Source organism: Dermochelys coriacea, chromosome 8 (genome assembly GCF_009764565.3).
Source record: "Dermochelys coriacea isolate rDerCor1 chromosome 8, rDerCor1.pri.v4, whole genome shotgun sequence".
In the NCBI taxonomy this organism is placed as follows: domain Eukaryota; kingdom Metazoa; phylum Chordata; order Testudines; family Dermochelyidae; genus Dermochelys; species Dermochelys coriacea.
In genome coordinates, this window is record NC_050075.1 from 15,632,317 (window position 1) to 15,658,185 (window position 25,869).

The 25,869-nt window shown below is 43.8% G+C and overlaps 1 protein-coding gene across 8 annotated transcripts in view; it reads right to left on the reverse strand.

Moving 5' to 3' along the window:
• Window positions 1–17,034: 17,034 nt before the first annotated feature.
• The window catches only part of KIF3A (kinesin family member 3A), a 35,826-nt gene continuing 26,991 nt past the window's right edge, over window positions 17,035–25,869 (reverse strand). For 3 of the 8 annotated variants that reach the window (XM_043520465.1, XM_043520464.1, XM_043520462.1), the window contains 5 exons: window positions 24,701–24,754; window positions 23,296–23,364; window positions 22,183–22,307; window positions 20,796–20,840; window positions 17,035–18,560 (listed from right to left, as the gene is read on the reverse strand). In XM_043520465.1, coding sequence (XP_043376400.1) covers window positions 18,545–18,560; window positions 20,796–20,840; window positions 22,183–22,307; window positions 23,296–23,364; window positions 24,701–24,754 — 309 coding nt within the window. In that variant the 3' untranslated portion in view covers window positions 17,035–18,544. Of the gene's footprint in view, window positions 20,841–22,182; window positions 22,308–23,295; window positions 23,365–24,700; window positions 24,755–25,869 lie in introns of all 8 variants that reach the window. The other 5 variants (XM_038413299.2, XM_038413298.2, XM_038413297.2 and 2 more) reach the window with 3 other exon arrangements.

The following is a 25,869-nucleotide window of genomic DNA, read 5'->3' on the forward strand; positions in this document are numbered from 1 at the left end:
CAGTTAGCTATAGCAAAACTCCAAACTTTCCCAGCACGGCTCTATGCTCAGCATTATTTCCGGATGCAACACCGGTGTATGATGCTGAGGAAGGTATTGTCTGAATCCCCCATAGTCATTGTCACAGTACTATTTTCACAGCCTGATTTTTTTCCATAACACTTAGTTTGCTAGCTTCTCTTTGTAGCTGATTTACAATAATTGCTTGCAGTAAATGTGCTGGTCTGAAGGCGAATATGTGAAGCAAGCCAAAGTAGTTGCTTTTATTTGCGATTGTGTGTGTGTATATGGGAGGAAAACTCTGAGTCCCACCTGGCTAGATGCTAAGGGCTCAACTCCCACTGACTTTGATGGGAGTTTGTAGTAACTTGACCATCTTAGTGGAGTCTCACCAGGATCTGTCCTAGGTCTGGTACTATTCACTATTTTCATTAATAAGTCAAACACTGGAGTGGAGAGTACGCTTATAAAATTTGTGGATGACACCAGGCTGAGAGGGGTTGCTAGTACTTTGGAGGGCAGGATTAGAAGTCAAAACAACCTTGACAAATTGGAGAACTGGGCTGAAATCAACAAAGTGCACGTCAATAAAGACAAGTACAAAGTACTAAAGGAAAATCAAATGCACAACTCCAATATGCGGAATAACTGGCTAGGCAGTAGAACTGATGAAAAGGAGCTTGGGGGTTACAGTGGATCACAAATTGAACTTGTCAACAATGTCATGCAGTTGCAAAAAAGGCCACTATCATTATGGGGTGTGTTAACTGGAGTGTTGTAGGTAAGAGATGGGCAGTACTATCCTGCTTCACTTGGTACTGGTCAGACCTCAGCTGGAGTACCGCATCCAAGTCTGGGTGCCACACTTTAGGAAAGACATGGCCAAATTGGATAGAGTCCGGAGGACGGCAGCGAAAACGATAAACAGTTTAGAAACCCTGGCCTGTGAGGCAATCTTAAAATTGCTGGGCCTATCCAGTCTCAAATCTGCTAACAGAGTCCAAATAAGGTCTGGGCTGCTGTAAACAGGAATGGGAACAATTGGTCTTCATATTAGCAGCCGGTAGGACAAGAAGCAATGGACTGACTATAGTAGTGGAGATTTAGGTTAGCTCAGTGGGTCTCACCCTATTTACCAGTGTGGGCTGCGTATGCGGCCCACAGTGCATTATGTGGGTTGCAGATTGTGAACCACTGCATCAGACACACACACTGGCCCACCCAGCCCTGCACTGCCAGCCTGCCCTTTCTCCTTGGTGGCATGCCTGCACCTCACTGACCCCCTGCCCATCAGCCCTCTGACTCCCTATACCCAGTGTTCCCTGCCCAGAGACCCCTTCACAGAGTGGGGCCAGGAGCTGGGACATCACGGCTCAGGGCCGGGAGCAGAGCCCCAGGTAAAACCTAGGCGTGCTGCAGCACCACCCTAAAACTCCCCAGAGACCCTCCAGAGACCCACTTTCCTGCACCCTGCCACACTCACCAGCCCTCACTGCTGGCAGGGCTGCATGATGCTGTCTCCCCTCACCCACCCCCGTCCCCTGCCAGAGGCAAATTTTGAATTTATTTTTTGCAAACAGCTGGACTGCAGCTGTGTGCTAATTGGGCCACATGCGGCCCACGGGCTGAGAACCACTGGGTTGGATATTGGGAAACACTTTCTAACTATCAGGTTAGTTAAGCACCGGAATACGTTTCCAAGGGAAGTTGTGGATACCCCATCATTGGTACTTTTTTTTACAAACAGGTTAGCCAAATACCTGTCAGGGCTGGGCTAACTAAGGCCTTGTCTACACAACACAGTTTTGTCAATGCACATTAAGTGGCACTCCTCTCGGAGGCACGCATCCACAGTTGGTGCTCTATCATCAACAATGAGAGCAGTGCGCTGTGGGTAGTTTTCCCACTCTGCTACTCACCACCTTCTGCAGCTAAGAGTTGTGGGAAGGTGGCATGGATAGCAGTGCATCATGGGTGTGGGCTCAACGTCCCATAATGTCATGTTTTTTTTTCCATCCCAGCATTCCATGGACTTCTGACTGTGTTTTGTGGCATTTTTCAATGCCCCCTGTTTACTATGCACCCATCATCTCTGTCTGAAAGGATGGATCCCACACTGCTCTCATGGTCACTGTTATGAACACATCACGCATAGTCATGCAGTAGATCATGAGCTCCAAAGCTGAACCTGCTGTGTTCCATGGAAAGAAACACTACAAGATTACTTTTGGCACTTATGGAGCAGCTGAACATGGTGGACATGGTATGTGTTGTTAATTGGTATTTAATAAAAGCAAATTCTCTGAAAGATAACGAAGCTTTTGGGCTGGGGAAACACGCACTGAGTGGTGTGATTGTATGCTTATATAGGTCTAGGATGATGAGCAGTGGCTGCAGAACTTTTGGATGCATAATGCCAGCTTCCTGGGCATGTGTGCAGAGTTCGTGCCGGCCCTGCAGGGCAAGGACACCAAAATGAGAGCTGCCCTGCTGATAGAGAAGCATGTGGCAATTGGTGTGTGGAAGCTGGCGACTCCGGACTGCTGTTGGTTGGTTGCGAATCAGTTTGGAGTTGAGAAGGCAACCACTAGGGCTCCAGTTATGCAAGTGTGCAGGTCCATTAAGCACATTCTGCTATAAAAGACTGTGTCTCTTGGCAATGTGCGTGAAATAGTGAATGGCTTTGCGGCAATGGGATTCTCTAACTGCGGCAGGGTGATAGACTGGACCGGCTCTAGGTACCAGCAAAGCAAGCATGTGCTTGGAGTGGCACAATTCCAGGGGCGGCATTCTGGCCACCCTTTTTTTTTTTTTTTTTTTGGTTGGGCAGTTGCGCTCTCAGAGCTTGGGGTGGCAAAAAAACCTAGAGCCGGCCCTGGTGATAGATGGCATACATATCCCAAATTTGGCCCCGGAGCATCTGGTGATGGACTACCTCAATAGAAAGGGATACTGCTCTATGGTATTGCAGGCACTTGTGGCTCACCATGGGAGTTTCACTGACATCAATGTGGGGTGGTCTGGGAAGGTGCATGCCGCATGCGTCTTCAGGAGCACTGGCCTGTACAGAAAACTCCAAGTAGGGCCATTATTTCCAGACAAGAAGATTCCAGTGAAGGATGTTGAAATGCCCATAGTGATCCTGGGAGACCCAGCATATCTTTACACTCAATGGCTCATGAAGCCTTTCATGGGAAACCTGGACAGCAGCAAGGAGCGCTTCAGCAGTTGGCTGAGCAGGTGCAGAATGACCACAGAATGTGCCCTTAGCAGATTAAAAGTGCGCTGGTGCTGCCTTTATGGCAGGTTAGACCTAAATGAGGAAAATATTCCCATTGTCATAGCAGCCTGTTGTGTGCTCCATAATATTTGTGAGGCTACGGGTGAAAAGTTTCCCAGCGGTGAAGCATCTGGCTGCTGAAATTGAGCAGCCAGATACCTGGGTTATTAGAAGGTACAACAGAGGGGGGAGGAGGAAGGGGTTATGCCCATGTGTTATTCGAATCAGGGAGGCTTTAAAGCAACATTTTGACAATGAGCACCATTCATGTGTCTTTCTATACAGAACTCTGCCATGCTTTGTTCACTTACTGCTATACATGAAAATTGTGATGATTCCTGACTGGGATTTATAGTCAGCAAATGATCAAATTGCCACTTTGTATTACTACCAGCAGCAACCCACATGTATAGGAGACAAATAAAGCTTCGTTATCTTTCAGAGAATTTGCTTTTATTAAATACCAATTAACAACACATACAAAAGGCTTGGTGGGAAGAGAGATAAGAGTGCAGGTCAGGGCAAGATTAGGCTCTCATTCTGAAAGCGGCCCGAAGGGGTGGAGTGAATGGGGTACTGAGACGTTTTGGGAAGTTGCAAGGAATGTTTGGGAAGAGTTTGGGGAGTGCATGGAAAGCACTTCTATATTAGCTGAGGGAGTGGGGGGGGGCGAGCATACTTGTATTCTGCCTGGAGCATGAGTAGGAACTTCAACATCTTTGTTTGCTCCTCCATCACTTTTATCATCCACTCCTGGCCCTTTCCAATGCACTCCTTACTCTCCTTTCTCTCCTGCCTTTCTATTTTAAATTTTTCCTTCAGGGGCTCTCTCCACTCCCTGTGTTCTCTTATTTCTGCCTCTGAGGATTGGTGCATCTCTCAGAACATGTCCTCCTTGCTCCACCTTGGTGTCTTCCTTATCTGGCAGAGGTGCTCGGCTGGTGTGTAAGGAGTTCCCCTGAAAGCCACATCTGCAGAAGCACAAGAAACTATACACAGAAGCACAATTGTTAGTTCACACACAGCATTGAATCATTATACTAAAATACACCTTTAATAACAAACATACAAATCACTTTCTCACTATCCTTGGGAAGCATACATCTCGATTAACACTCTAAACATGGTGAGTTAACCCCCGAGGAGGGAGTTGCGTGTTCAAGATGGGGAAAAGGGTCTATGTGTTTTTTTAAGCAGATCAGTGCAGGCCACTAGAGACAATATTGTAAATTCTGCCACCATTTTCCACAAGTGAGAATCATTTAGGCCGATATCTCACTTCTGAGGGTAAGCAAGGATGCAAGGGTACATCTCCTGCACACATGCAGCTTCAGACCCCGTCCCTATGCTGCTCACCTGTGTGCCACTTTGGTTCCTGCACCAGTGACTGTTGAGTGGTGCAGGAAAGTTTCCTACACTGGGAGAAGGACCAAAGCATATGTGCCACATCATTCCCAACTCGACCTCCTCGTCAATGACTGCATCCTCAGGATTGCGTCCACTGTCTGCCATCTCCAGCCTCGCCGAACTTAGGGTTGCCAAATTTCTAATTGCACAAAACCGAACACACCCCCTGCACTGCCACTTTCATGAGGCCCTGCCCCTCCCCTTCTCTAAGGCCCCACCCCACTCATTCCAGCCCCCCCCCCCATCACTTGGTCTCCCACACCCTCGTTCACTTTCACTGGGCTGGGGAATGGGATTGGGAGTGAGGGCTCCAGCTAGGGGTGTGGGAGCTGAGTGGCGGCCAGAAATGCAGGGTTCAGGATGTGGGAGGGGACTCCAGGCTGAGGAAGGGGGTTAGGGTGTGGGAGGCAGTGAGAGCTTCGGCTGGGGGTTCAGGTTTTGGGATGCAGGATGGGGCTCTGGCCTGGGGCCAAGTGATTTGGAGTTCATGAGCAGGCTCAGGGCTGCGGCAGGGGGTTGGAGTACAGGAGGGGTTTCAGGCTCTGGGAGAGCATTTGGGTGCAGGAGTGGGTTCCAACCTGGGGCAGGTGGTTGGGGTGAGGGTGGGAGCATGGGGTTTGGGAAGGAGATAGGGTGCGGGACAGTGTTACAGATTGGGGCAGGGGGTTGGGGTGTGGCCTCTGGCTGGGCAGCACTTACCTCAGGTCAGTCCCAGTCAGCAGCACATCAGGGCTAAGGCAGGCGCCCCGCCTGCCCTGGCTCTGTGCTGCTCCCGGAAGCGGCCGGCATGAGGCGATGTGGCCATCAGTGTGGCATGTGCTGCTGGCGCCCGAGGACACCGCCCCCCCCCCCGCAGCTTCCATTGCCCACAGTTCCCAGCCCGTGGGAGCTGCAGAGCCAGTGTTGGGGGCGGGGGCAGCATGCAGCTCTTCTGTGATCACCCCTAAGCTGAGGGGCTGCAGGGACATGTCGGCTGCTTCCGGGGAGCTGTGCAGAGCCTTGGCAGACAGGGAGTCTGCCTTAGCCCCACTGCGCCGCTGACCAGACTCTTAATGGCCATGTTAGTGGTGCTGACCGGAGCCACCAACATCCCTTTTTTGACCGGGAGTTCCAGTCGAAAACCGGACTCCTGGCAACCCTAGCTGAAGTATCCATGGGGATCTTGGCAGTGGAGGTGAGGTCACTGCCAAGGATGGCGTCCAGCACCTTATAGAAGTGGCAGGTCTTCAGTGCAGCAGCAGGGCAATGGTTTGCCACCCTTGCCATCTGGTACACCTGCCTCAGTGCCTTTATCTTTGCACAGCACTGATGTGTGTCCCATTTGTAGCCCTTATACAACGAGCCATGAGAAATCTGACTGTAGGTATCCAAGCCTATGGCTGGAGCGGAGCTGGGATTGCACAGCCTCCTCGCTCCACAAACCCAACAACTCAGGTGTGCTCCAAGCAGGAGGGCATTTGCTGCATGGAGCCACCATGGTCAGCTGGGAAGATGCAATGTGAGTGCACCACACAGAGAAAAACAGGAAGCGGAATTTCAAAAATTCCTGGGCCTTCAAAGCAGGAGGGGCGGAGGCCTGAGTTCCTGGGTGCAGGGTAGCGGAGTTTGAACTGCTGACCAGAGCGGTCAGGATGGGCATTGTGGGCCACCTCCTGGGGGCCATTTACAGTGACAAAAACCAAGTGTGGCATCCACACTGACACTTTGTCACTATAACTTTGCTGCAAAAAGCTCTAGTCCTCTCATCAGAGGCAAGTTTCAGAGTAGCAGCCGTGTTAGTCTGTATCCGCAAAAAGAAAAGGCGGACTTGTGGCACCTTAGCGACTACCAAATTTATTTGAGCATAAGCTTTCAGAGGCAACACATGGTGGGGAAGGGGCATGACAAGGTTCAGTTTCTGCCAGGGTTCATATTAGAACATGTCGAGCAGCAGCCTTTCACCACTGTGCCGGTGGGAACTGACGGGTGCTGCTTCCAGCCGCAGAGGGGATGTTGGAGAAAGGATGACCTGGCAGAGCTCATTCCCCTCCTCTCGCCTGCAGTTGGAAGCAGCTCCCATCCCTCCCTGCCCACATCGTGCCAAAAGGCAGCTAATAGCTCCAGGCTGCTGCGGGCCACCAATATAATCCCATCACTCCTGTCCCCTGGTTGCAGTACGGGCAGGAAGGGGTTAAGCCCTAAGGAGGCATTGTGCACTGGGCCCCAGGGAACCTGACTGCAGGGGCTTCAGCGGCTAGGAGCACAGCCAGAGGTGGCTCAGCGGGGGAGGGTGCCTAGGGGATGGAGCAGCCCACACTCCCTGGGGCCAGGACCAAGGATGCGGGGGTGGGAGAGGGAAAGAGGATGCTAAGCCCCTGCCTGGGGGGCTGCTGTGGAGCTTGCCGTTGGGCTGGAAATCGCTTCCCCTCTCTACTCCAACACACATCTGAGGTGTGGAGAGGCGCCCCCATGCCCGCCTGTGTAGTGTCCAGCTGGTGCTGTGCAGGGCTCTGGGCGGTTCTGGCACATGCAGGGCTGCCTTCCCTGGGTGCCAGCCCAGTCAAAGGCAATGGGGGAGGAAGGAGCCTGCTGGGCAGGCTGCAGGTGAGCTGAGAGCTCCCATCAGGAGCTGGTTCTCCACACAGTGCTGGGAGCAGGACATGCCCTGCCGTGGGTTTATGGAGGAGCAGTGGGGATGGTGGGGGGCGAAGAGGCAAAGCGGGAGAGGACAGCGTGGAGGGTAGCTTGTAAAGCACTGCTGGGTGGGCAGCAGAGGCGACACATGGGGGCCATCATGTGACCTCCAAATCTTTAAATTGCCCACCCTGCACTGTCAACAGTTATGAGTCGCTGGCTCTCATCCAGGTGGTTTTTAATGGCAAAGCAGAAGAGTTTTGTCGGTGGAAGGAGCATTGCAGTGTGTACACCTCCACTGTTTTGTCGATGAAACCTGAATTTTGTCACCAAAACTATGTAGTGTAGACAAGGCTTAAGACAGGCTTATTTAGCCTTGCCTCAGCTCAGGAGATGGACTTGATGACTTCTTGCGGTCCTTCCCAGACCTACATGCTTCTATGATCCCAGCTAGATTGTTTAGCTAAAATAATTTGCAATGATCAAGTTAACATTGTTGATGTTTAAACTACCATCAATAGACTTGGCAATTACCACCACAATGAGATGCACAGAGCAGTTAGCACTTCTCTTCAACCTATCCTTCAGCGTTATAGCACTGATTCACAGTCAGAAGGTTTTCTCTGCAGTTACAGAACTACCTGTAACAGTTGGGTGACTATGCAGCCAAGATTTTTACAGTCTGCTATTGCATTTTTTGAGTCCGTTACTGAATATTTAAGATGTCTGTAGAGACCTGATTTAGAGCCCTCCATGACTTTCCCTGGATTATGGTGGGTTTTGCTCTACCCATTGACATACTCCCTAAAGGTGATTATTTTATTATATCACACTCACTTTTTTGTTCTGATCATTTACCCAAAGGAAGTAAGCAATAAAAGCATTATAGATGTGGCAGCAATTTTCATGGTACCTAGGATGCTTCTTCTCCCATCAGGGTACCTTTAATTTACCATATCAAGATGAAAATATAATAGTAAATGTCCTTCTTTTTATATGTCACCTTTTTCTATAGTGACCATTAAAGGGTCTTTTTTGCACCAGTTTAAGACACTGTAAATAGATAATGTTATGCAATGACCATTGTAAAACAAAAATTTGCTTTATATCAATATTTGTAAATATTAACATTAAAAAGAGGGAGCGAGAGCAATGAAGAGTAGACAAGGTAATCAGAAGTCACTGCAAACCACAAAATTGGGACAAAGCCCTACTGGTGGTCAGATTTGGGATGTTGGTTTGGGCTTAGCTAGGCTCTAACTTTGCTTAAAAACTAATTATACATCGCCTGGTGTAATGACATTAGAAAAACTGCAATTTAGAGTTATTTGTATGCAATTACAGCATATAAATACCATGAAGTAACTCCTATCAGTTGTTATCGGCAGGACGGAAATTTCCTATGATCAATTCAATTGTAAGATTAGAAACAAAAGTCTCATTTTTCCCTTTTATCTATATCCTGGAAGCAGATATAAGCTCATGAACAGTAATGACTTAGCCAGTTGTGCACAAAATCTATTTATATTTTCAGTGTTTTTCCAGCAGCTTCAGCAACTTCATGCCTATAAGTAGTGACACTTTTTCCAGAATCACACAGCAAGGTATTGTAAATAAATCCTCTTGATTCACAATTGCTAGATATTTGAATAATATATAATCAGACATGGGTTGTAAGGTTTCCAGTTATTCTAACTGCTTCTGCTTGTTAGCTTGCAATATCATATGGTCCTGGGAAGGCACAGAATCTGCGGGGGTCACCTATTTAGAGAGATCATCAAGATACTGGACAACATTACAAGCAGAAGGTATGTGAATTCTCAAGAGTGGTCCTTTCACTATTTGATGGGAGGGACAAATACTTTATTCAGATTCTGTACACTGCTGAAGTAAAATAAGCGCTGAGCTGACAGTGGCAGGCAAAAAAAATTGTTAAGCAAACTAGACTGAAATCATCCTCTCGTACCTCATTGAGGAGAGCAGATAACCACAAGTTATCCTGGGGTTATCAGTTTGTCTAGCCTGATGTCTCCTCTCTCTCTTTTTTGCCTTGATCAAGGTTTCCTGTGGTGAGATGAACGTAACAAATATTTTGAAAACACAAGGTAAGAGAAAAATAAATCATCCTAAATTCAGGCATAGCAGATGGTTGTTATGGGCTTCACCAAGAAACCCTGTTCAAAGAATGTGTAGCTGTAACAGTGCCGGTGGAACTGAAGAGTTTCCTCTCTTAGCTAGGAAACTGGACCAAAAATACACCCCAACATACGGATGATGAACAATTCTGTTTCTCATTCTGCTAGAGATAAAACTGAAAAGAACTCCTGAGTTAGAGTTGAGGCCACTATTCAGATATAAGGGGCAGAAGCTTGCAGGCCTTCTTCAGGCAAAACCCTTCCTCCTGGAGGTTTTCAGAATTTAGCAGAAACTATTTCTGATCAGAAAGTTTTGTAAGCGTTTGTTCAGCTCCTTTCAGTGAAGAGCAATCCCACAGAGTAGTGGTGCTGACAGAATTGCTGGGACTACAATAATTGAAAGGCTTTACAGGCTCTTACCTTTGCTGGCACAGAAAACACCACTGCAAACTAAAAAAGAATTGAAACTTCCTTTTTCTTGGAGCTGTGTGTGTGTGTGGTGTCTGTCTCTCTCATACACACATGCCACATCATTCTATATTGCTATTTTGGTTAGGCGGAATATCCCTCTAGTTGCACTTATCTGGAGGAAGCTTGTTTAGTTAGCACATAGTGATTTAATAGCAGATAATAAAGTCTCAGATGCTATTTTTCCCCTCTGAAAACTGCTGCTTAAGTCAAGTATCTCTAGCTCTACAGTTCCTGCATTCATAGAAAGGTGATTGTTACTATATGCGCAGCAACGGCAACTCCTGATACTACTCTGATGCTCATCCGCTCCCTTATGGACGATGCCCTCCACACTGCTGAACCCCTCTTGTGCCTCTGGGCGGGAGGTGACAAGCCCAGGCACTCCACCTTTGTGCCCCACTGAGCTTGGCTCTGAACTGACCTCCAGCTGGACTGGCACATAAGGAAATGAGTGCGGGAAGAGTCACTGGATGCTGGGAACCCAGAATAGGTGGTTGTGGAGATGGTGGCAGGAGGATCGCTGCATTGAGGCTGCCATGCAACTGCAGTTTGTATTGGGGACGGGGAGGTAATGTAGATGTCAGCCTCACCGCCCGTTTGTAAAAAGGCAGGAATGGTATGGAAAGGCAGAAATTTCACCCAGAGCTGTGTCCCTCCCCACACCCAGGCTTCACTTTTGACGCACACCGTTTTATAACAGATCTTGTAAAGTTTTCATTTTCATTCAGTGGCATTAAACATCGGCTCCTTCATGGGGGATGATCACTGAAAAACCACTGGGATGGTGAAATTAGCATTCAGCGGGAAACCACTGTTCACTCAATTGCCATAGAGTTTATCAATGTCGTCAATATGTTTTTCTCATACTCATTTTTACTCAGGATGATCTAACAAACCAACATTCCTTTCTTTCTAATCCAGTTTCTAGCATCTACAAGTTTAGTGAACATACCCCAAGTTCCAACCTGTCCATCCCTCGTCCTGGTAAGTCACATCCAAAGAGTACTTTAATATGGAAGCTTTGGCATCAAAGACTAAGTCTGCTCTGGGCTATGGAAAGCAGAGTCCAGCAGGACATCCTTACAGACCAGGGTAGCAAGAGAGATCTTCAAGCGCATCAGGCTCTGGGTAGAGATGTTATATCGACACACCTGTAATGTAAATCATCTCTTTTAAGGTGTTTCTAGCTTTGTCTGAATCTGTTCAGAGGCAGCTAGCGTCTATTGGTTTTCAGCCCTGGAAGAGGATGGCTTCTAAAATTGTTTAGAAAAGTCAAAAGGACTCTAATAGCTTCTGACACTTCAATTACTTCTAAACTGCCTCCTCCCAAAAATGTTATAGTTAACTTAGGTGGCGCTTTTCCTATTCGAAGCATTTGAGGAATGTTAACAGACTATCCACAACCCTCCCCTCTGAGTTAGGCAGTATTATGCCCATTTATCAGATGGGAAAACAGAGGGAATGAAGTTAAAAAGTATATGCTGTCCACATGCCAGCCTATTTTCACCTTGGAGTCATCAATTCTCAATCTCATAATTAGATAGGATGACCAGATGTCCCAATTTTATAGGGAAAGTCCAGATATTCAGGACTTTTTCTTATATAGGTGTCTATTACCCCCCATCCCGTTCCAATTTTTCACACTTGCCAATTGGTCATTCTATAATCAGATCATTACGATGTACCAGTTGATATTGGAAAGTGCTCCTTGCTTATTCCTCCCTTAGAGTTGGTGCAAGACAGGAGCTCCTGAATCAGGGCTTTCACTTCAACACTCTTAATTAGAGAAAGGCTAACAATGTAGAAGCTGATCTGAGGCATTTTATTTAGTCTGGAGAGTTAAGAACTGCCTTTTTTTTCCTGAAAAGTTGGCACTTCCTTCTCGGCTGCTAGCTGAAACCAGAACTTGTAGGCACATATTACACACACACTGTGAGCAGGAACAAGAGCAGGAAGTAACCATAACTTTTTCAGATCTCATGGTTTTAGTTCAGGATGCAGTTTTCTTCCTTCCTTAGAATCAGAAGTGGATTACATCTTCCCAGTGTTCGTCAACTATTAATAAAGGTCTCTGCTATCACCCACAGTTATGTTATCACCCAGTGAGAGTTTCTAGAAAGGAATATACTTTTTTTTCCCTCTTTCTTTTAGAAAAAGGAGACATTTGATATTTATGCAAAGCTGCAACGGTTGTTGAAAATGCCCGTTGCTGCCATCCCTACAAGTTTCCTTTGAAGGCATTTATGTTAATTTAATACAGCTACTTCAGAAGGTGAGTAATGTCCTTGCATCAGAGCCAGGCTTTTTGGCTGGGGTATGTTACACAGTGGCAGATTAACCACTGGGCCAAGAGGGCCCGTCCCAGAGGCCTCAGCCAATTGGGGGGCCCCAGAAAATGTGTGCTCCTGTGCCCTGACCCACATCGCCCAGTGCTCCTGTCAGGGAGCAGGGTCAGGGCACAGGGGCTTGCCCCATTCTGTCTGCCTGCCTGGCATTCTTGCCAGGGAGCGGGGCAAGCGCCTGTGCCCTGACTCCACCTCCCCAGCAGGAGCCCTGAGTGAAACAGGGCAAGCCCCCACACCCCGACCACGCTCACTGGGGAGGGGGGGAAGAGAGAGAGAGAGATAGAATGCAGGCAGAAGAGGTGGGGAGGGGCCCCCACTTGCTCTGGCCCAGGGCCCCAGAAAGCCTAATTGCTTCTGTACATACAGCACCTAGCAAAACGGGGATTTCTGGTCCATGACTGGGATTCCGAGGCACTACCCTACTTAGAAATAATATGATCCTGTGTTTTCAAATAGGATATATTTTCAAAGTACATTCATCATTTTTCACTTTTGAGGGAACCTTACAACAGAGCTCAACCCAAGTGTTTTTCTACTGATTGGCTGCTTGCATGACTTTTTCACCAAGTCATGGGTGATTCAAGCAAATCCTGATGAGTAAATCATACATTCACATAAACTTCATAATTTGCACCATTCAAGCCACATTTGGCTCTATGTGAGAAAAGCCTTCTCGGAGCAGGTCTAACCACAAGAAAGGTGTTTGTTCTGCCACCAGTTAGCAGCTAAAACCACCACCATAAACTAAGTACCTCAGCAATTGTACTAACATCTGTGATGTGACATTTCCTTTATAGGTAACCCTGTCCGGTGAAGGCAGACAACAATATTAAGTTTGAAACATTTCTAGAGAATCTGAAAGATTTCTCCAAAGAGATAATGAAAGAAAAGTACAGTAGAATTAGAGGATAAAATTTCCATTCACAAATGTTCAGTGCCATTGTATTATTATATTATTATTATTATTAATAATAAAGATTATTTATAATAACCTTAAAGTGGTTTTGAATCATTGTTGCTGATGTGTTATAGGAGACATTTGTTGGTAACCATTTGTAGAGCATCAGCAATGTACTTGGTTTATTCAGAAGACACAGATATAAAGAGAGTCTCTGCCTCATGCATCGTACAACGTAAAGCAGGAATGTGAGAGAGCCAAAATGCGCTGGGAGAAAGATGAAGCATTTTCTCTTCTGTCCTCTTCTCTGCTCACCAACCACACACAACACTGGAGCACAAAAGACAAGCACGTGTGTGTGTGGGTCTTTATTAGGGGTCTGAGGGAGGAGAGTGTTTCTTTCACACTGGAATTGCAAGGTTATTACACGCACAATGAAGGAATGGAAGCTACGAACTTGGGAGAGGGAGAAGGAAAGTAGGACGAGGTGAGGATCAGATGTTTAATTTTGGTATGGTGGACAAGGGCAAGTCTGCGAAGGAATTGAAGGAGGGTGCAGTGTGGGAGGAGCAATGGGTGAAGATAATTTAGCAGCTGCGTTTTGTTAGGCCAGGAAGGGAGTGCTGAATACTACAACGAAGATGGTTTCAGTAATCAAGGGAGGAGGGACCAAGGCAACAATGACTGACAAGTTTTACTGTTACACCAGAAAAGGAGGATCAGATTTTGACAATTGTGTGGTGCGAGCAGTGAGAATTGGTGCTAGCCCAGATGCTCTAAAAAAAGCTATAACTCTGACAAGAGGCCAGTGTTAGTGACAGCAAAGGAGAAAGGAGAAATTGAGCCTGGGAGGAAAGATAAGAAGCGATGTTTGGTTTCAGCTGGCAAAGGGCAAGAAGAATCCCAAAGCACGTGAGAGTCAAATGGATGGTGGGAAGTAGTCATTAAAACCATGAATAGAATATTCACAGAGTTTATTTTGCAAATCAGGTATTCAGAAACGTGATCTTATGCAAGCAAGCTACAGGGATGGCATAACCTAAGGCCAGCAATAGGCAAGCCAGTGGCTCAGAAGTACATAGAAGTTGGCTACGTGCTTCAAAGGGCAATATCAATTCTAGAGCCATGAGGTGGTGACAGATGATTTTGCAGAGTCCTTCATACAGCAGACCTCAGATTTCCTCTTTTGAGTGCTCAACTCGGCGCGCGCGGCCCTATCACCACCCCGTTTTACTACCATCAACAACTCAAAGAGGAGTTTGTGACAGCAGCAGCAAAGGGCAAGAAAGGAGAAGACAGGGAGCCAGAAGGAACAAGAACAAGAAGTCTGAGCTGAACACCCCCAGACTCCTGGGGCATTCAGCGCAGGAGTTTAGTTTCAAGTCTTTCTATCAACAAATGCCCAACGCAGCAGGTTGCACTTAACTTCAGCAAAGTGTGGGAGATTTCTGATGAAACAGCATGCAGTAGCTTTGGAAAGTCCCTGTACTCCAGTAGGGTTCAACTGGTACATCTGCTGAGTCAGAGTATTCTCAATGGAACTGCTCAGTTATCTATCGAAACCCTTTATCTATTGCCTGCACATAGCCCAAGAAAGATTTTCTTCTGCGAAAGGAAAGCACTCTAATACACCGTAGTGTGTGTGTGTGCGCGCGTGTGTCAATAAGTCATTCCTTACAGCAGAGGAAATGGAACTTAACTTCTAAAAACCTCAGCTAATTTTGCAGCAGCCTCGCCACACTGTTTAGAGTATGTAAGTATAGTTATTAACACCAAGAGCACATTTTTAAAAACATGAAATCAAGAGCAGTTTCAAAATGCTCCCCAATCTGTCATCTCGTCTTCTACATGCAGGGACTATTTTTGTTGTTGTGTGTACACAATGCATAGGCCAATGGGCCCCTAATCCAATCAGAACACAAATAACTACTACAAACGGGGACAACACTACCTGTCATCAACTCTAGCCTCTCGCCCCCACCCCCTTTCCAGGAGGGCATATAGGCATTACAGCATAGGAGATGAGCAAGTGCAAGGGATAGAAGGATGGGCTGAAGGGAGAAAGGAATAATTTTCTGAGGTGAGAACACTATTCCAGAGGATGGCTGCTGGCAGTGAGGCTACTAGCAAGGGTGGATTACCATACCAATCAGAGAGTGGTCTCCAAGGACAACAGCTGGAATCCATTTACAGCTTTAAGGATAGATTTTCAGTAGTTCTCAGAACCCAGCTGCCCCTCCAATAGATTGGCTGGGTAAGGATCAATTTTGAAAATTTGACCTGTATACGGAAAGTGTTGGTTTTAATCTATGAATCAAGAAATGAATGGGCAGCCAATACAGCTGACAGAGCCGAGGTAATGTGTGCCCAGCAAGAATCACCACTTCAAAGGTGGGGCAACTCTATTCTGCACAAGCTAAAATTTCTAAATGGTCAAATTACTCTTTCTGCAGTCAACACAGGTGGAAGATTGTGTCTGAAAACACTAGGTATTGCATTTGTGCTATGGTCAGATCTTGGAGCAAAGCAGCATGAAGCCAGCCTAGGGGTGAAATAGAAGACTTCCCAAGAGCACCAAGATGGTGCATTAAGTTGTGGTGGGAATTCAGTAAGTAGCACTTGGCTCTGAGTCATGCCAGGGTGTAAGTAGGGGCCTTACACTACTGCAGGAGCTATCTTTTGGGCTAAAGCCTAGGTAGTCTGACCACATGTTATTAAAGATTTCATGACACTTTTGCCAAAAGTAGATGTAATAAATGTTAGTTTCTGGACAAATTCTAGGGCAGGTAATTCTATTCTTCCTAGTTAAAAGTCCCCCGAATTTAAATTGGACACAATCTTCACTTCTGCTCAACTGCATACACCATTACACAATTTAAGAGCAGCTAGGTTCCTCTCGAGAGCATGCCACATTTCAGTAGTGGGGGTCTTTTAAAAAATAAATAAATAAATAAACAAACAAACTCTAGCCCAACCAGGAGTGTTGGGCTTGAAGCAAGAATCACTGGGTGAAATTTTATGTTGATCAGACCAGTGCTCATGATGCTCCCTTCTGACCTTAAAAACCTATGATCCTTATTGCTTACTTCCCTCACAGTGGGGACTGACTTAGTTAAGACTGGTAAAACTTTGAGATCCTTGGAGGAAAGATGCTCCAGAAGTGCAATTAAATGCTATCATATTTCAAAGCTCTATTGGTGATCTTAGCGACTTTCCTTCTAATGACCATTGGGTGGATCACTCAATGCAGAGTAGTAAGAAGTTGTGTGCCCAGAAGAACAGCCATACTGAGTCAGACCAATGGTCCATCTAGCTCAGCATTTTGTCTTCTGACAGTGGCCAGAGTCAGATGCTTTAGAGCAGGGGTAGTCAACTATTTTTTGTCGAGGCCCAAATTTCTTGGTCAAGGTATAGTTAAGGTCCACATTCCTGAGAACATTTTAAAAAAAAACAACAAGTAAAGAAAGATTTCAGGGTCAGTTCAAAAGCATCAGGACTTGGCCTGCGGTCCACCTATTGACTATCCCTGCTTTAGAGGAAATGAACAGAATAGGGCAATTTCCAGAGATCCATCCAGTCATCCAGTTCCAGCTTCTACCAACTGGAGGTTTAGGGGCACCTGGCGCATGGGGATGAATCTCTGAACATCTTGACTAATTGCTATTGTTGGGCCTATCCTGCATGACCTTATCTAAATTCTTTTCTGAACCCAGTTATACTTTTGGCCTTCACAACATCCCATGGCAACAAGTTTTACAGGCTGACTGTGTGTTGTGTGAAGAAGTACTTCCTTATGTTTGTTTTAAACCTGATACCTACTAATTAAATCAGGTGACTCCTGGTTTTTGTGTTATGTGAAAAAAGTCCTTGTTAAAAAGTTGACACAGAGGAGTTCAAATTTTTATTCGTTGGCAAGAACATGCACCATGTAGACACAATACTGGTATGTAAAATGTAACAAATAAAATTTATACATAAAATACAATGAATAATCAGAAACACCACTTCCAACAAAGTTAGCAAAACAATAAATAGGGAGTAATTGTACAACTAGAATTTCTTGTCTATATACAAATTGGTGAAACAGAACTGAAGAGAAATAGCTATAATTTAAAGTGTGCAGACTACAGTACAAGTCAGTGAAGGCACTAAGGAAGATTCCCCCTCATTCTAGCAATTCCAGGACCAGGAAAAAATTAAATGCAAAATATGCTCTATTAAAAGCAGTGTTAAGAATGTAACAAACTGATAAAAGACCCAGAAAATGTCAGTGTTAAGGCCAACACTTCCTGAAGAGAGGAAACTGGGAGGAAATCAGACAGACACACCCACACAAAAGAGCATGAGTTAAGGAAGACTGAACTGAGACCAGAATAACTGTATTGGCTAAAGCATAAATTTAAAAAAAGATTTAAAATGAGTTATGGACAGAATGAGCCTGCAGATAATCCAAGAGCTGCAGGGTAAATCTGTAGTCAGAAGCATATTTAGCAACTTTAAAAATAATACCCATACTCAGACAAACATTCAACCTTTCAAAGACCAGTCAAGCTTCATAAATATAAACTGAACCTACTTAAAAATATTTCATTTCAAAGTTCCTCCTTTTTAATAGCAAGGGATTTTGTTCTCCAAAGCCGAAGCTATGACAGCAAATCACAGCCAGCAAGTCTATCATGGAGTATGCTGGTTTTATGTGCAAATTGGTATAAAAGACAGAAATGACACAAGAAGCTTCCTTTTTTAACAAACATACATACAGAAAAGCTGTCCTTAACTACTGTTGTACAAGTAATATTTGTTTATCAGGGACTTGTCTTTTACAGATCTGTTCCACTGTAGCAAATGCACTTTTAGAGTTAATCTTTTAATGTTTTGGTATGAGTAGAATGGCTCACAATGGCACCTTCAAGGTGCCATTAATGGTCGGTCTGTCAGACAGACAGACCATTTGGCAAGATCGTTTTTAAAAAGCTTAAGGAGGAAGTGTTTATTTGCCTAGTTGCTGGATCCTACTGCAGCAAGGTCATAATGGTATTAACTTTTATCATAAAAACCAAGGAACTCCAGATCTTCTATTACTGACATTGGTCCCAATCCTACACCGAGCACATGGCTCCAGAAGCCCACATGAAGCTTGGGCTTCCTGCAGCTGCAGAGGTCCTCTTGCATGGACCTGGTGAAGGCCTAGGGCCATAGCAATGATTTCTGAGCCATTATGGTCTCTCTTCAGTCTTTTTAGCATGTATGACAAGTATACAAGTTAGGTACATTAGGACATTTAATAAGTTTACTGCACATTCACAGTAAGATAAGTTTAAGTACCAATACTTTAATTTTTCTTCAAGATGGGAAGAATACCTCATTTTGGGGGAAGAGCTTGATGAATTCCCTCTTATTTAAGTGCTGTGCTATAAAAAAAGAAATCTGCTAGACATTTTACTTAAATCTTGTATAAACTTTAAAATGATAGTTCCAATTGTTTTTAAAAAAACCCACGCAGCATAATAAGTTTTGTTCCTGGGTGAAGACACTGAGTATGCCTACCCTGAAATTAAACACCCACAGCTAGCCCATGTCAGTTGACTTGGGCACACAGGGTTTGGGCTGCAGTGTTGTAAAACTGTGGTGCAGATTTTCAGGCTAGGGCTGGAGCATTCCCCCTCGCAGGGTCCCAGAGCCTGGGCTCCAACCCAAGCACAAACATCTACACTGCAGTATTACAGTTCCTAAGTCTGAGTTAGCTGACACGGGCCAACCACGTGTGTTTAATCGCAGTGTAGACATACACATCAAAAGAAATGGATTTTTCAAAAAGAAAAAGGGCAACAGAGCTTAACCAGAATGCTACTGAAATTCTCAAAGTTAAAGAGGTCCTTGTGAGACCAAATTTTAACTGCCAGACTGTGCATCTTATACTTGCATATAGATCCACAAGACAGAGCTATTGGTCATAGTACTAAGAAGGGAACATGAACACATGGTATTTTGATGCATTTTTAAATATTCTGCATACTACAGAAAGAATATTTCAACTAACTGTAAATCTTGTTACCAGTACGAATGCATGAGACCTGCAGTGGAACAGTGCTATGCTTTTGTTTAGGGACTCCACCTTTTCACATCAGCAGTCACGGCTTTTTACACTCCACGCAACATTGTAAGGTTATGCTGAAGTTACAGACATTAATAATAAACGGGTTTATGAAGATTGAAGACATCTGTAACTGATGTGTTCCTGCACTCGTTACATAACACACAAGATAAAGGAAGAATTTCTCCTATATCCCAAAAGCAATATATTAAAATGTTAAATATTTAGTAGCCGCACAGTATTCAGGGGGATCAAATGAACTAGTAAATCAGCAGCCACTCAATGCAAAGGCTAATGATTTTAGAAGAAATTAAGCTACTCTCTCTAAGCGTAATGGAAAACAACAGGCTACTTGGGTGTAGACAGGACCGATTTTTGTGTGGATGCTACTATTACCTGGAGATGGGAAGTAATGGAAGCACCTCTCTATTTTAAAATTCATCCCTGGTCAATAGAGCATTGCCCCCAAAATATTAGGGCCCAGGGTGCGAAACCTAGCCACAAGCTCTGAAAACACTTAGCCTGAGCTATATCATGGGTTTGTGGGGCATTCTCTTTAACATACTAGGATTTTATCTCTCCATCCATATTGAGAGTAGAGCAATTCATACAAAAAATGCAAGGCTCAGTTACAATCAGAGAGATCAGTTACACATCCTCCACTCAGTACAAGCGCAGTCAAGGTGCAAAGCAGCCTTTTAAAAAGTAAAATATATTCTCTTGCATTTTCTTCAGCGATGGCCACCCTCACAAAAGTAGTCAAAGTTGTTGCCTAGAGAATGTGTGCATTTAAACAGTAAATAAAAGGACAACAGCACTTCAAATAAAATGAAACTAAACAGTTTTGTTTTCATTTGCACTGAAACTAAACAAAACATTGTCCCTTGCCCAATGTTCTTGGTTTAGGTTTTCAGAACAGTCACTCTTTACGCAACAATATACAGTAAGTCTACATACGTCAGTTACTAAAAGAACAGAAAGACAATTAGTCATTTAGCATATGAAATTCAAACAGCAGCTACAAATAGGGAGTATTTAAATAGCCAAGGAAGGGGGCTCAGTATTCTGATTAAGTTTATCATGGATTTATACCCACTACATGAAAACATACAACAGTGCAACACAGGACAACAGCGTAAGCAGCTAGTTTATGTACAAAGCAGGACATGAAACAGAGTTATCAGGATTTAAAGTTCTGGATCTATCCACCACACTGGGCTAATATTTTTAAAATTTAAACACACCTAAAGTTCTTGCTTTCTATACATTTCAACAAGGGTTACTGTCAATGGTTTCCCTGCACAACACAAAGAGTAATATATTGACAATTTTGCAACAACACATATATTGGTTTAACATATGTTAATATAACATACAGTATAAGGGTAATTAGAGAAACAAGTTCATTTTTGTTTACTGATGAGGCATTGTTTTGTAGCCCCTTCTGGTCAAGTTGTGCCAGTTCCTCAAATATTTTCTAATGAACTATGAATTTTAGCAAGGCATTACAACACATTAATCTTTACTCTGAAGCTGAACGCAAAACACCTACTGAAGCAGGGAGTCAATTACGGCTCCTGGCTTTGCTGAACGTTTTCTGTTTGGAGAGGAGGGGTGGAAAAAGACAAACACATTAGCAGTCTACCCAAGAAAAGGAAGGGGCTACATTTTCCAAATCTAAAGTATATAGTATTAACATTTACACAAGTTTGGTTTCTAGCCTCTAAAAATAATATGCTAAAATCTCAACACGGCATATTTAATATTTTAGAAGGCTAACTCAAAGTACAATCTATCTAGGTTTACATTTGGTTATCCATCAGTACCACCCTCATTGGACAGGTAACTTATGTGTACTCTCACATGTCACTTGTGAATCTGACCTCCAAAGTCTATGTATGCTAGAATAAAACACATCAAGTAGCCAGAGGAGAGGAATGTAGTAAGAACTACACACACAGATGTTTAAGGTGTTAAAGTAGGCCACTTCTTAAGTCACTGAGACTTGATTATGTGTCTTTAAGAGTCAAATTTACTCCACTTTATGCCTCTTAACTTGACCCAAAAAGTTAATGTTTCTTGCCAAAGCCAACTCTCCCATGATAAAAAACTACATAGCAGTATGTTTTCTCTGTTGACTATAAATCTGCATGCACTACAGTCAGTTAAAAAGCGTACCTTAAAATCTGGAGTATGTATAACATGACTGAGTAATCATAAGGTATTACATTTGCTGACTTGGTGTTACTTTCCCAATCTTAATGTTGGTGGGCTTTTTGTACAATAAACCCAAACTGGAACCATAAGTAAACTTAGCAACTCCCAAAACTTGACTCAGATTGAGTCTCTACCTCATATCACCTAAGGAACATTATATTCCTCTGTGTAGGCTTCCTCAGTGATTTTAGCATTGTTGAGGCATGTATTCACATACATCTTCCATTTAATTCCATTCTCCATTTTATTTAAATACCACTATTTATACCATGACAAATCTTATACCCCTTTTTATAGTTCTCTGCAGATATAGGACTATTTAGTTTGAAAAAGTTAGTTTTTTAAATGTCAAAATTATTTAAAAAGGGGGGGAAAAGGAACTGTCAATTTTTGAAAAAACATAGGAGAAATCAGAACCAGCTCTAATAATTTGATATCCTGGCAACAGAAAATTGCCTTTAAATCAATAGAGCATGCTTTCCAAGTATTATGACTTTTGATCAGCATTCACTATAGTTCAATGACTTTCTCTCTGGAATGCATTACACCACTGCTCAAAGGGCCTGGGGTCCTGCTGTTCATTCCTTAACTCCCATTCAAATTAAAGGGATGCCCAAATGCAGCCTTACGGACTGATCCCTAAAATAAACCTTTAGTTAGGACTTAAAACTTCACATGGAAGTTCCCAACCACATAGAAAACCATTTCACAAGAACTCTCACCTTCTACTAGTTTTAGGCCTTGATCTTCCCTTTGAAGTCCTTGGCCTCTCTAACTTCATCAAAGACTGCCTCAGGCTTTCTTCTGTGTAAGCTAGATAAACATGGGAAAGGTCCACCTCAAAGGGCTAGGGAACGAATACACAGAATCCATTTTACGACTGTGAGTATATGATCTTCTATAACACTTATCAAGAAGTGTGCTTCATCAAAACACAAAAACTATAAAAATCAGAGTTAGAAAGTTTTACAGCAGAAGATGCAGCAAATATGGTAGGGCCCTACGAAATTCATGATCCATTTTGGTCAATTTCATGGTCTCAGGATTTTAAAAATGGTAAATTTTATGATATCAGCTATTTAAATCTGAAATTTCACAGTAACTATAGGGGTCCTGAACAAAAGAAAAAAAAAGTTGTAGGGTGGTCACAAGGGTTTTTTTGTGGGGGGAGAAGAGGAGGAGTTGTGGTACTGCTACCCTTATTTCTGCACTGTTGCTGGCAGTGGCACTGCTTTCAGAGCTGGGCAGCTGGAGAGCAGTGGCTGCAGGCAGGAAGCCCAGCTCTGAAGGCAGAGCCACTGCCAGCAGCAGTATAGAAGCAAGCATGGCATGGTATGGTATTGACACCTTTACTTCTATGCTGCTGCCTGCACAGCTGGGTCCTCAGTCAGCAGCCACCATTCTCCAGCCGCCCAGCTCTGAAGGCAGCAGCACAGAAGTAAGGGTGGCACAGTGTGGTATTGCCACCCTTACTTCTGCGCTGTTATTGGCGGGGTGCTGCCTTCAGAGCTGGGCACCTGGCTAACAGCTACCGCTCCCTGGCCGCCCAGTTCTGAAGGCAGCACAGAAATAAGGGTGGCAATACCACAATCCCCTTGCAACTCCCTTTTGGGTCAGGACCTCAATTTGGGCAACGCTAGTCTCCTCCATGAAATCTGTATAGTATAGGGTAAAAGCACACAAAAGACCAGATTTCATGAGGGGAGACTATATTTCATGGTCCTGGACGCATTTTTCAAGGCTGTGAATTTGATAGGGCCCTACATATGGGTATTCATTGGCTTGTACACTATAGGTCTATACAGTTTGATCCATATTTAAGAAGAGACACTTACATCTTTTTCCTTTTTATCTGGTACTGGGGTCTGTTTTCTCATGTTGTTCCCTGTATATGCAACACATTTCTTAAAGAAAGAGAAAAATATGTTAGCAAAGTCAACTATATTATAAAACTGATTGCATGACTGGATAGGTTTATATTTGCTTCCAACCTCAATTCAATTAATCTGGGCGTTTACGAGATGAAAGATCCACTTCGCACCTTTTACCCATCATGACAGTTAAGATTAGCTTGGATTAGAGCTGAATGAATAATTTTAAAAAAATCCACTCATTTCAAACCAATTTTTCTCTCTCTCACCAAAACAAAAAAAAATGTTCAAAATGTTTTAAATTTGGGTCAAATCAAAACATTTGACATTTTTTGTCTTGAAATGTGGATTCAAAACATTGTCAAAAAACAGTTCATTTTGACATTTCCTACATTTTTGTTGTCCAGTTTTTTGTCAAATTCAATCCCAAATTCACGAATAATTTTAGTGCCCTGAAAAATGCATTTTTGTATCTTTTTTTTTTTTTTTTCCCTCCCTGCTCAACTGCAGCTGGGATGTTCTTTACAAAATGCCTGAAGCAGAACTTCCTAGGACTAGTGGCTAAATAGAACATCTACAGCTCTTCAACTTTTACTACCCTTGGCAGTTTGCCAGTCTCGTGAACTTCAGGCCATGATGCAAGATAAATATAAATACACAAATATATATTTCTGTAAGCTTTCAGATGATCTTTTCTGTTCCAACAATATGGCTGGCAATATTGTTGGTGACAGCTGCAATGGCTTTGATTAGCTCACGTCAACGAAAGACCAAAATCCTCAAAAAAGACCCAAACAAAAACCTGCCATAACATCTGGGATAAGTAACAAACCCATCTCAGAGATCTTGCAGTCACAGTCTTACTACAATTCCCTGAAAGTCCTAAATTTCCATTGTTTAAAAGATCCTCTGTTGTTATGATAGAGTATGCCTACTGAAGTACCTCTGCCCTGTTAAAACAGGTTTCAAGCAGTCTGCAGCCAAACAATAGTTGCAACAAAGGGGTTAGCTCATCCCTTCACCTACTCCATTTATTCTGATGTGGGGTGAACTTCAAATTGGAATTTTCATTTTAACAGTATTAAACAGAAAGAGGTTTGCATCCTGGGTTGCTTTAGGAAAGCCAGAGAATTAACTGCAAGAGACATGAATGCTAAGTGTTTCAAAGAGCAGAAGTCAGGAAGCGAAGACATGAAGGTTATCAGAGTAACACTGACTCTCCATTATGGCACAATCTAACTCGTCAATGAAAACTGTATAGCTAAGGTTGGCGAGTTAGCCTGAGAATCCTCACTTTCATTTAATACCCCTTGAGAACCTTTGCATTACACTAATGTAGCTACCTGCATTTTCTATCAACTAAGCTTACCAACTGCCATTCTCCAATGTCTTCATTCCAGTGAACATAGTTTTCAATCATTTCCTTAGAAGAAATAAGAAAAATAATTGTTCTAGGTTTGTGAACTTTAACTCTTCATACTCTCTAAATACATCTTCCATAAGGCACACCCAAGAGATCATGAGCAAAGTGAATTTAACAGCATTAAAGCCCTGTTAAAAATGGCTCCTCCTCAAGTCAATTTAACTAAGGCTGATTCACTGATGTGGATGGCCATACCCTGTTAAAAAAAACCACACCCACACACACTGAAGGCCATGGCCTGTGAGGATAGGTCTACACTGCCATAAAAAAATCCGTGGCAGCAAGTCTCAGAGCATAGGTCAACTGACTGGGGCTAAAAATTGCTGTGTAGATGTTTGGTTTCAGGCTGGCGCCCAGGCTCTGAGACCCACCCTACTTGTAGGGTTTCAGAACCTGGGCTCCAGCTGAAGGCTGAATATCTACACTGCAATTTTTAGCCCCGCAACCTAAGCCTGAGTTAGCTGAACTGGGCTAGTCATGGCTGTGCATCTTTTATTGCAGTGTAGACATACGCTTAGTCTGAATCACCTGTTCCAGGGCATACTGGAGTACCCTGCACATGTACAGGTCTCGAGTCATTAAGATAGTTGTCCAGGTGTGATATTCATAAAAACAAAGGAAAAATGCTTAGTGTGTTTTGTACTGGGTGGTGTGAGATATTTAAAATGTCAGATACAATGAATCTCAGGCATACCATAAACTGGGGAGCCAAGAGAACACTACAAAGAAAGTGAAAGATGAAAGTTCTAGGTACTGCCATGTTGTGCGTCTTTTAACATCAAATACTGCTTCTAACTTCATCTTCATCCAACTGTCCCTAGACCAAAACGGGTGCTGAAACATCCCATTAGTCATTCTGACGAATGGATCAATTTTCATTAATTTTCTTGTAGTGAACGGATAGCCCTGTTTTGGGGGATCTGCACCAGTTTTAACACTTTGCCTTTGGGTAGGCTACATAAGCTGGCTTTGTGCCTTGTAACTCCTACTCCCTTTTGATGGGAACTGTTCATCCTGAATCAATAATGCTTTTTACAGTAGGAGGTCCAACAGGAGATCTTCATTTCTGTGAAGAGCAGAGTGAAAGATGAATATTTAGGATGCGTTGGCAGAGT